Here is an 11,627-nt window from a genome sequence, read left to right as displayed (position 1 = left end):
ATAATGATGGTGGTGGTGATGATGATGATGGTGGTGGTGATGATGATGACGGTGATGATGGTGGTGATAATGATGATGATGACGACAGCATATCCCAACAAAATACAAAGGTGTATTTTGCCTTCAGGACGAACATGACCCATTCTCATTTTTTGTGCTGGGGTGAATGTGGTTAAAAATCAGAAAACAGAATCACATATAATCCATGAATACAAGAATGATTGCAAATACCAGCCGGCTTCATTCATTAGTGCCAACAGTGTTGGAAACACGACCATTCTAGGCTTATTGTTGCCAATGTAATGGGAAATGCCAGCCAGATCAACAGAGGACCAGGCAAGCTGTAGAATCACTCCTGGCAGTAAAAATGCAAAGAGGGAGGGAAGGTCATAATGATTAATTAGTGTTTTGTATCTGTTTCATGTGTGAGGGTTGGATGTTTGTTCATTAAGGTCCATATGCAGAGAGCAACCCACTTGTGATAGGCTCACCCATCCTGTAAGCTGGACCTGTACCAGTGCCAAGGAAAACTTCCACCGGATTTAAAATTAATAAAGCTAGTACTTAATGATCATTTTAATGAGTTGTAATGCTTCTAAACTGTGGCTGCCTAAACTCCATGTGCCATCTCCCACATTCATGGCTGTGCACCTCCCATAGCTAGAATGCCCTCTCTCTTAACCTCCACCTCTTAAATCCTCAGCTTCATTCTGCCTCCTCCAGCCTCTCTTAATCTGCTTAGTTGTTGGAGTCTTCACTCCTGAAATAATCTAGTATTTATGTCTCTTTATATATTGTATCATCTCAGCAAAATGTAAGCCTCTTGTGGGCAAGGACTATTTTTCATTTTGTCTTTGCATCCTTGGCTCCTTATATATACACTAAGCACTTAACACATCTTAATTCATTTGGATAGAATGCATGAAAATACATTTTCTTTACTTTTTTTAAGTTTTTTTTTTTGTTCTAAACTTAACAAAAATCAAATAACAGGAGCATTTCCATATTGAGAGCAGAACGGTCAGTCACCAAGCATTTATGAAACTCCTACTGTGTGCCACATAAGAGATGGCTACACAAAGAAACGCAGACCCACTGCTAAGGTATAACATATTTGTGACCTCCATTGGTGGAGAGAGTAGCAGGGTCAATGTCATCACAAATCCCAGAATTTGTGAGTAATAAGGGACCTTAGCAGCCACCAAAGGAATCCCCTCTCTAACCTGCCTGGTGAGTAGTATCATTAGACATAGTAAAGATGCATAAAGTCCCAGGGTGTGAAAGTTTATCATGTTTGTTCATCGTAAGATCATGGTTCTACAGGTGCAAGAGACCCTAGCAGTCACTTTATAGTGGAGGAAACTGAGGCCCAGAGAGGTTGCAACCTGCCCAGGGTCACCCAGCTAGGAAGTGTCTAAGACAGGATTTGAACCTGGTTCTTTGTGACTCCTAGTTCAGGGCTCTGTCCAATACTCCACGTTTTAGGCAAAACTGAAATTAAATCAGTTCAGTCACATACTTTTTCTTCAAAACTTTTTGGAGCAGAGGTTCTTATGATGGGGTTTGTGAATTTGTTTTTTTTTTTATTATTTTTATTGATTATGATTTTGATAACTTGTTGCTGTTTAATCGTTCAATTGTGCCCAATTCTTACAGTCCATGGGGTTTTCTTGACAACAGTGCTGGCGTGGTTTGCCAATTCCTTCTCCGGTGGATTAAGGCAAAAAGAGGTTAAGTGACTTGCCCAGGGTCACACAGCCAGTAAGTATCTGAGGCCAGATTTGAACTCAGGTCTTCTTGACTCCAGATCCAGCAGTCTATCCACTGGGCCATCTAACTGCCTCTTTGATAGCTGTGTTTCTGTATATATGATTTCATTTGTAATTCTGTCAGTTTATCTTGTGCATTTAAAAACAAAGGAGTTCAATGGCTTCGCTAGCCTGCCCAAGGGGTCTATTTTACCACGAAGCCTAAGGTCCACTGCTCTGAAGGAATCACCCAGAGTTCTATTCTGAGTCTTAAAATGTTTCAAGGCTTCTCAATCATATAATTAAGTATCTGTCTTGCAGTGGTCTACGGTGTGATCAATCTTTATTGGCCAAGATTCTGGGTCCTTGCTCAGCCTGTCCATTTGTTTTACCTTTTCAGAGAAGTCCTCATGACAATGGATGGATTTTCTGGACCAAAGCCCAGTTATCCCAAGCAGAGTTTCCCATGCAGACAGTTGTGAATGTTTATGCCTGATGTTCTCAGGTGTACATCGGCAGTGGCAAAGAGAGTTTAAAAGCTAACGCACCTTCGTGTTTCGAGACACAAGAATGTAAAGGCAGAAAGATAGAATTGGGGAGTCAGGTATCCTGATTACATCTCTAGCCAAAAGGCTGCACCTCCTTGATCATGGCATCCTCTTGCCAATCAGGCAGCAAGCATTTATCACACCCTTGATAGGGCTAGGTGTTGTGCTGAGTTAGCACAGAGGATATAAAGAGATGCCCCAATGGAGTTTTCATTCCAGTTGTGGGGAACAACATGAACCTACGTAAACAACATAAACCTATGTAAATTTATGCAGAATATGGACCAAGTGAATGCTTGGCATTTTGGAAAGGGAGAGCTCTAACATCTGGGGGAATCATGAAGGTCTTCATGGAGTAGATCACACTTAAGCAGTCAGGGATTCCAAGAAGAAGGAGCTGAGGAGGAAGAGCCAGTGTTCTCAGATGTTGTGTTAGTTAAGTATGTGAGGCCTTCCCATGCATAGTTCATTCTTCCATGGACACTGAGGAGATCATCAAGGTCAGGATGTTCATGTCAATCACTCATCCATACCTTTCCATCCATTGGCAGCCTCCTCCATGTTCTCCTCTGCGTTCACCCAAAGAGGTACATCCATTGTCCTAGGGGACCTTCCTCAAACATTCACATCTGTAAAGACCAAGTGAATGAGGAACATCTGTTGTCCAAATTACAACATGCATTTAGATGCAAACCCATAGAACTCATCTAATCAGAATGTGTATGTGTGTGTTTATAGATAGGTAGATAGATACAGATATGTTTATATATATGTGTATATATATATATATATATATTGTGTGTGTGTGTGTGTTGTAGAAACACTACTGATGGGAAATTAATTGGGTCTAAATGCAAACTGAAGGAAGTTTCTAAAGTCGTGGGCTAGAGTGCCTTTGGGAAATCACAGTGACCCCTATCTATTCCATGAAAGCAAGGTCCATCCTTTTAATACCAATATTCTCCCTGTATTATAACGTGGCTGTTAATTAGGTTAGTCAATGTTATGATTACCAAAGAATTAAGAGTGAGTATCCCTCAGATAGCAGTGGAGGTGAACAGACTGTAGCATGTTCCAAACAAGGACCCAGGAAGACAAACCAAAGTAAATGATGCCATTAATGTGTGATAGAAAAAGAGGCTCGGCTGATCACGTGGCTTGAGTGGTGAATAACCATTGGACAACATAGGAGCTGCACAGGTATCCTTGTGTGGGAGAGAATTCTTAAGAAGAAAGATGTTTCAGTAGATCGTCCTGCATGTTTTGATCAGACCAGGCAAAAAACACATCACCCTTTCTTATTGCTACCTGCATTTCTCTTCTAAATGTGTTGAGGGAAAAGGAGAAAAATCTGTATTCGTTGATACAGTGAGGGGAGTGGACTCTGGGCAGCTGTAATGGTCTAATCATGCTCACCTGCCTAAATGTGCCTAGCTGACACCCAGCTACCCTTATCCACATTTAACAGATGCAAGATATGGCTTGGCCCACTCCATTAGTGAGAATGAAATGGAAACTATGACATATACCTTTCTCCTGCCAATTAATCTTTCTACCTCAGTAGTTACATCTCTACAATGAGGCTCCGATTTCCACTCGCCTCAAGTAATTCTCAGGAATTCAACAGAGTTGAAGGAGAGAGGATTCCATGACTTATTCAGCACCTGAATTTTATTTTTAAAAGATCAAATGGTTTGGGATAAAAAAGAATCAAAAGATGGTGCTTGTGCAAGAAAACCATGTAAGTTAAATGTCCCTAAGTATTGTTGATGCTTATCATTTATTTGGCGGTTTCATTTTAGAAAATGAAATAAGAAATGTGGAGTGCATCAGTTCCCTAGGAATAAAGGGTTGGATGGAAGACATGACTGTCACCACCCATATCAGGTCTCTACCAGGTTACGAGGTGACTGTCTGTCTGCCAGAAGCCCCTTCCAAGCTAGGAAGATGAGGGTTAATTAGTTGTTTCTTACAAAGGACCCCTTTGATATTGGATTAGGTTTCACCTGTGTGCAGTTCATATTATTTGTAAATCTCCCCCTCTCTCATTCCCAGGATCAGCTATTCTTTTACTTCATGCCTCTCACACATGGATTTTCTTTACCATTACCTTGAAAAAAGAGCCAGTAGCTCTACTGAATTTTCCCTGGAGAACAATTCTTCCTCTTCACCTTCAAACATGTCAGCCCTGCCCTTCCCAGAGAGATCTGTGTGGTACTTTGCAGCTCATGCCATGAGAAATTGACCGGCTGGATCTTAACTAATTCTTTTGACAATCGGTGGACCAAGCACATCCTGGGAAATGCATGCTTTTATATAGTTTAATAGTGGGAATGATTTGGTAGCATTTGCTTAGATGAGTTGGAGATCGTATTTTTGTCTTGCAAATGGAGCAGGTGTCAGAATAAGAAAATAAAATTTTAGCGGTATTGAGACCTCTGGAAACTGATGCAGGACATCCCCCAAATATCTTTGGCAACAGAAAGCATGCTCCATTAGATTCACTGGATCTCAGAGTTGGAAAAAGGACTTCAGAAGTTGTCTATACTACCCTAGAACCCTAGGCTCAGTTATCCTAGAATCCCCTGTCTGACTTCCCTAAGAAATGCTCTTACGGCCTTTGTAGGAAGCTGTCTACCTCCAGAGAGTCATGTCTCAACAGTTCTGACTGTTGGAAAGAGTTCCTGAAATTCTTCCTGTGTCTGCCATCTTGTCTCCATTTCCTGGCTTTCCTCAGATCCCACCTAAAATCCTCCTGTGTTCAATAAGCCTTTGCTGGTTTTCAACCTTAGTGCTTTCCCCCTGGCATCATCTCCATTTTATCTAGAATTGTTTGCATGTTTTCCCCTTCCTCATTATACCCCATTACACTGTGAACATTTCAAGAGCAGGGACAGGATTTGGGGGTGTTATTTTTTTCCCTATTTCTTTGTATCCCCAACACTCATCATAGAGCCTGGCACATCAAAATTGCTTAATAAAGGTTTGTTGACTTGACTTGTTGGCTGACCTTTCTGCTTCTGTTCATGCCCTGAGGCCAAACAGAACAAGTGTCGTCCATATGACAGCCCCTCATTACCTCCTTAGTCTCTTCTTTCAAGAGACCTGGGATCAGATCCCAGCTCTGTCTGTTCCCCACCATGTGACCCAGATCTGGTTTCCTCATCTGAAATATGGGGCTAGTAAAATGTACACGTATACTGTCCACCTCATCTGTTTGTTATGAGGAAGACCTTTTTTTTTTTTTAAATCTTAAAGCACTCTAGAAACAATCATTTTGAAATTTAGAAATTTAATTTAGAGTGATCCTTTTGGGCTGAACCCGTAATTTCGTCCACGTGGGTAACTCAGGGTCTGATGACTGCCTCCAGCAAAGATGACAGTTGTTCTGTGATTTCCAGTGGCGTCGTGATCTCTTGATGAGAACACTCCCTCTGCTTAGACAGACAAGACAAGGATTGTCCAGCATAGAGAGCTGTCCAGGGCCATGCTAGTAGTTTGTCAGAGTCGGGAACTGAACCCAAGACTTAGCACCTTTGAGACCAGCTTTCTGTCCATTAAGCCACATTGTCCGTTGAGATAGTATTTTTATTATTGTTGTTGGTATTATTATTTTGTTGTCCTTCCAGATAAAATGTTAGTTCTTTGAGGAGTGTGTGTGTGTGTGTGTGTGTGTGTGTGTGTAGATACAGTATCCCCAGTGCCTTGCGTATAAATCTTTAATAAGTGCTTGCTGATTGATTGAGTCTCATCTTTTTGATAGAGTTCGGATAGAGATGGTTCTGAAATTATCCTGGTGTTTTTCTCTTTCATTCATTGTTTTGGGAAGCAGCCTGGTGTGGTGTAGAGAGAGTTGGCCACTGTACCAAGACAACTTGGGTTCAAATCCTACCTTTGGTACATATGGGTTATGTGACCCAATGCAGATCACTTAACCTCACAATGCTGTAGGCAGTCTTCTTAAGATGATAGTCTTAGAGGCGCCAGCCTACACTGATAGAAGGAATTCATCACCTGGGAGTTCTCTGCACCAATGAAATCCCAGGTCCAGCCTCTGTCCCCTATTTAACGTCCTTCAGACTGTCGCACAGGTGGCTAGAATATCCACTTTTTGTAATTGAATAAAAGTATTAGAATGTCAGCTCATCTTTTCTAGGATCATTGTAGATACCTTTGGAACAAGTCCATTAGCAGAGAGGATACTGGGCCTGGGTATTTTGTCCTGTTCTCATGTTATTTTCGTTTCTTCCTCAACGTCTCTTAGTTTTGAATGCTTTTCATTCTGTGTAGTTTGGAGTGTATGAGTTTCAAGATAGTGACATCTATTAAAGATGTTCTTGGGTTTCTTTTTTTTGGGGGGGGGGTCAGGTAATTGGGGACAGCAGTTGTGTCTGATTATGCATCCATGGTTCCAAGTCTCTCTTTGCCCAAAACCATGGTCCCCCTCCCTTCCACATACTGCTGCAGCTCTGGGCTACCTGGCTTTCACCTCTTAGTACTGGTCATCTGAGAAAAGCACATACTGGCCTTTCTTTCCTGGCTACAGTTCTTTGCTTGAGGAGAAGGTGATGGACACTAAGCAAAGAAGAGCAAGAAGGGACATTGAGGATCAAGGAGGATCCTGAGTAGGGTTTTGGAAGACACGAGAGCCCTTGTCTCCACAGGGCATGGGCTACCTTTGAGTTTAGGAATAGAGACAGAAAGGAAGGAAGAGCTGGCTGCTGTTTGAAATGAAAATAGAACTTGTCAGCCTTCTTGGACAGTGCAATCACATATTGGATGCAGTTATGCAAATTTGTAGCTTTCAAACCAATCAGATAGTGGATATAGTTATGCAAATTTGCAGTGTTTAAACCTTTTTCTGTGAATAAATTGGTTGCATTACCATAACACTCCAGGTTGGCTCTGAGCATGAGGCTATCAGTGAACATCTAAGAGCAGGCTGATTCATCTCAAACCACAGTCTTAAAAACTCTGCCTTGCATTTACATCCCTCATCGCCCAGTGCTGAGCGCCCTGCCTGATACATAGTAGAAACTTAATAAACACTGGTTGATCAATTGATACTGAATGATACAGGAACAAATGCCATATCTGCTTCTATTTCCGTAGGGCTCCAAGGTTTACAAAGCACTTTGCAGACATTATCTCACTTAAGCCTCACACTGGCCTTGAGAGGTGCTCAGGTTTATCCCATTTTATAGGAGTATCATAGACTTGCCCAGGGTCATAGAACCTATGTCTAAGACAGGATTTGAACCCCTTCTTCCCTATTCCAGACCCACCTGTTCTATCAGCCTTGCCCTGCAAGAGATGGTAGGATTTATAGAATGTGATGAAAGAAACCAGCATTCACTTCCATTTCTTAATTTCTTTCTTTTTAAGGTGTACTCTGCTAGACGTTCAAAGACAAAAAGTAAATAGCCCCTGCCCTTAAGGAGATTACAATTTAGAGGGATGGGGATGGAAATAGAGGTTATTGCTTGTACAGAGAAATAAATATCAAAGGCAGGCAAAGTTTATGTAAATTTCAAAGGGGGGGGTGCTAGGTGAGGATACTAACAGGGGCAAGGAGGAGGGGATTAGGAAAGGCTGTAGGAGGTCCTGCCTAAATAGGCTAATCTGTGGGTGTTTATTTAGCGCTTACACTGTGCCAGACACAATACAAAGACAAAAATGAAACTTCCTCTTCCCTCAACGAGCTTACCTCCTGTTGAACTGAACCAAGCTATGAATGGAAAAATAGGTCTACCGAGAGTTGGAGCTGAGGATTCTTGGGCTGCCTTTCTTGTCATTTTTGGGCTCTTCATTCCAGAGGACTTTTCATCTGCTCATCCCAGGGACCGGAGCCTCTGGGCAAGGGGTGGATTCTGTTTGTTTCAGTTTTGAGTTAGATCTGAATATCTCAGATTGGGGTTTGGAAGTCAGACATAGGCTAAGACAAATATTCAGAGAATTAAGGTTCTCTCGGGCTTTTTTAATGCCTTGAGAACCTCAGATGAGTTGTTTGCAGGAGAGCCTGCTGTGTGGCTGTGGTCCATTGGACTGGTGTACATGCTTCAAATTCCTTTTTCTTTATCGAAAGGAATGTTGAAGATGTTGGGAGGCAGCCAAGTTAACTTTAGGGCGAAGGTTTGAAGTCCCAATGTGGATTTCCTCCGAGTAGTCTCTTGTGGTTTTCCTATTCTGTGGAACATAGATAAAGTAACGTGGATTATGGGGAGGAAGTGGTTGTTACAGCCTACTGTAACTTGGCATGTGAACTTGAAGCCAGCTCAGCTCAAGACCTCAGAAGACCTAATTAACAGATTTGTTGTAAAGATCAAATGAAGTGCTTGGTGTGAATGGATTTGGTACATCCTCGTCATTTATTTTTTTTCCTTTTGTTTTATTATGAACTTAACTATAACCTTCCATTTTACAAGTGAAGAAAATGAGGCTCCACGAGGTAAACACTAGGTGGCACAGTAGATGAACTTAGAGCCAGGAGGACCTGAGTTCAAAGCTTGCCTGAAACACTTATTAACTGTATCACTCTGAACAAGTCACTTAACCCCTCTTAGCCTCACTCGTAAAGTGGAAATAATAATAGCATCTACTACTATGAAGTTATTATGAGGATCAAATGAGATGATAGAAGTGAAGTGCTTTGCAAACTTTAAAGTTCTGTTAAAATACTGCTGCTGCTGCTGCTGATGTGGTCATGATGAAGATGATGATGATGGTGGTGGTGGTGGTGGTCATGATGATGGTCATGATGAAGATGATGATGATGGTGATGTCCATGCTTTAGATAAGCAGTGTTGAGGTGGTGCAAAAGTCTCATTTTCAGAGCTACTGTTGTATGAGAAAGAAAGGTTTAATTATCGAGGACCTTCCACGACACATGACTTATTCCCGGCATTGACATTCTTCATGCAAAACTAAGAAAGAAAACAGGTCCTTATGAAAACTAGCATTGACATACTTTTTGGGCTTTCTCCCACTTCTAGGGGAAAAGGAACAGTGGCTTCAGAGAATGTTATTTTGGGAGCCAGAAGCATTGCAAGTTGACCAAGCTTTGTCCGGCAATGAGATATACATTCAGGCTGGCCGCACGCAATGACATCGGGACCAGGTAATGTTGCCTCCCATCAGCCTACCAGCTTCCTTATTGGCCTTCCAGTCTGTGCTCAGATACAGGGTAGGGGAATCAAAGATCTTGGGGTAAGGGGGACTTTGGTCACTGAGTCCAACCCTGTTGTTTTACAGTTGAGAAATTTGGGGACTGGAGAGGTTTAAGTGATTTACCCAAAGCCACACAGTAGAAAGTGGTAGAGCAAGATTTGAACTGGGTCTTTTGATGCCAAATCTGACATTCTTTGTACTCTCCTAAGCTGCTTGTAGCATTGTGAGAAAGTAGGTTGGTAATATTTCAGTGGAAGAGTGAGAGTAGTGGCCCTCTTATGAGGTGTTAAACCTTGCTCGTGGGCTCTTCCTGGTGTTACCAGAATGCATCTGTTCTGTGAAAAAGCCTAGGGACCTCTGTGAACCAAGAAGAACAATCAATAGTTAACAGTCCAGGATTTGAAAAGAATCCCAGCTCTTTGCTTTATTGTTTTTAAAGTGGTGTGCTTCCGTCTCCTTTCACTACTTAAGCAAGCTTTTCATGCATGTTCCTTTTTCAGTGAAGTATAGGTGGAGGAAGTCAGGGGTGCTAAGCCCACGATCAGCCATGTGTGAGACTGCAGGACAGCTGTGGGCCTAAGCAGAAAGCCTCAGTTGGCCAGAATGCTCTAGAAATGAGTTGTTTTAAATGAATCATGAATCAGCCTGAGAGCCCTTTTTGTGGTTTGTAACAGTTACCTCTGACAACAATGCCTTTGATCGCTTTCCTACCTTAGTCATCCCAGTAAAGCGAACATGGCTGTTCCTTTAGTGACTGGGAGTTCCTTATAGACCAAGGCTGGCTTTTGCCTCTTCTTGTATCCCTGGAACTTAGCACAGTGCCTAGCAGCACATAATAGGCGCTTGATAAATGTTTACTGACTGGCTAACAGATTGTGATAAACATTGTGTAGCCCCGTTCGATGTACCAGGAGTGGATTTCACTGAGTGTGGACTAGCCCTCAAGATGTATCCTGGCAGGTGCATATTTTGAGGGAACCCCCTGGTACCAGTTTTGGTGTGTGATTTGCTTCCCAATGACATAGATTGGGAGGATTATTTATCTTTTTTTTTAATGTCATGGACCCCTTTGGCAATCTGGTCGAGCCTGTGGACCCCTTTTCAGAATGAAAGTCTTAAAGGATTACAAAGGAAATTAATTAGAACCATCTAAATATTTTTTTGGGGGGGCAATTGGGGTTAAGTGACTTGCCCAAGGTCACACAGCCAGTACGTGTCAAGTGTTTGGTCTGAGGCTGGATTTGAACTCAGGTCCTCCTGACTTCAGGGCTGGTGCTCTATCCACTGCACCACCTAGCTGCCCCCATAAATTTTTTTTTTTTAAAACAAGCTCACAGACTCCAGGTTAAGAAATCCTGCCATCAAGGACTTGGAATCAGGAGGACTCTGAGTTCAAATGTGGCCTCAGACACTTATTAACTGTGTGACCCTGGGCACTTATCCTCTGTTTGCTTTAACTTACTGGAAAAGGAAATGGCAAACCACTCCAGTGTTTTTGCCAAGAAAACTCCATAGATGGTATTGGTGTGCTGTGGTCCTTGGGGTCACCAAGGGTTAGACACAACTGAACACCCAAACAGCAACAAGAAACCAACTCCTAACGGCGAAAGCTGTCCAGAAGAGGCCTCAGCTGGTTTGGGAGGTCGTGGGCTCCCTTTCACTGGAGGTCCTCGTGCAAAGGTTGCTTTGGGGAGTTGTTTTTGATGACCTTTCCAGCCCAGAAAGTCTGCCATGATGAATTACAGTCTGTTCATTTGTGTATAATCATGTGAATGTACACTATGTTCACCACAGTGGTTTCTATGGACATTTAAAGAATGTAATCCATGGGTGGGCGAGACATCTGTTTAGTCTCCCAGTGTTCATTTGTCGTCCTGAGACAAGGTGTGCATTTTGTTGGAACGAACCCAGGATCAGGATAACGAGGATTCTGTGAAAGAACTTCCATTTTTCCTGGAGACCCACAGCCTGCATGGGAGTCACTGGTGTTGTTTGTAAATAGTTGTTTGTGTGTTATCTCCCTGTTAGAACATAAGCTTCTGAGAGTGAAGGCTACTTCTTGTATCTCATCAGAATGCCTCTCTCATGCCCCCCTGGCCTGCCGTCTGTCTTCCTCCCAGGAGGAAAGGTCTCCTCTGTAATCCCCCTTATCTGGGCACCCACA

At 42.5% G+C, this 11,627-nt stretch overlaps 1 protein-coding gene across 1 annotated transcript in view; it reads left to right on the top strand.

Moving 5' to 3' along the window:
* FNDC3B (fibronectin type III domain containing 3B) overlaps nucleotides 1–11,627 on the top strand; it is a 396,339-nt gene that overhangs the window by 313,361 nt on the left and 71,351 nt on the right. Inside the window, exon 12 of the mRNA XM_027875752.1 lies at nucleotides 9,289–9,413. Within this exon, the coding sequence (XP_027731553.1) occupies nucleotides 9,289–9,413 (125 nt within the window). The remainder of the gene's footprint in view (nucleotides 1–9,288; nucleotides 9,414–11,627) is intronic.

Source organism: Vombatus ursinus, unplaced genomic scaffold, assembly GCF_900497805.2.
Source record: "Vombatus ursinus unplaced genomic scaffold, bare-nosed wombat genome assembly UNPS02014810.1, whole genome shotgun sequence".
NCBI lineage: Eukaryota > Metazoa > Chordata > Mammalia > Diprotodontia > Vombatidae > Vombatus > Vombatus ursinus.
The sequence above is the reverse complement of the archived record's forward strand: the minus strand, read 5'-3'. Positions and strand labels throughout refer to the sequence as shown.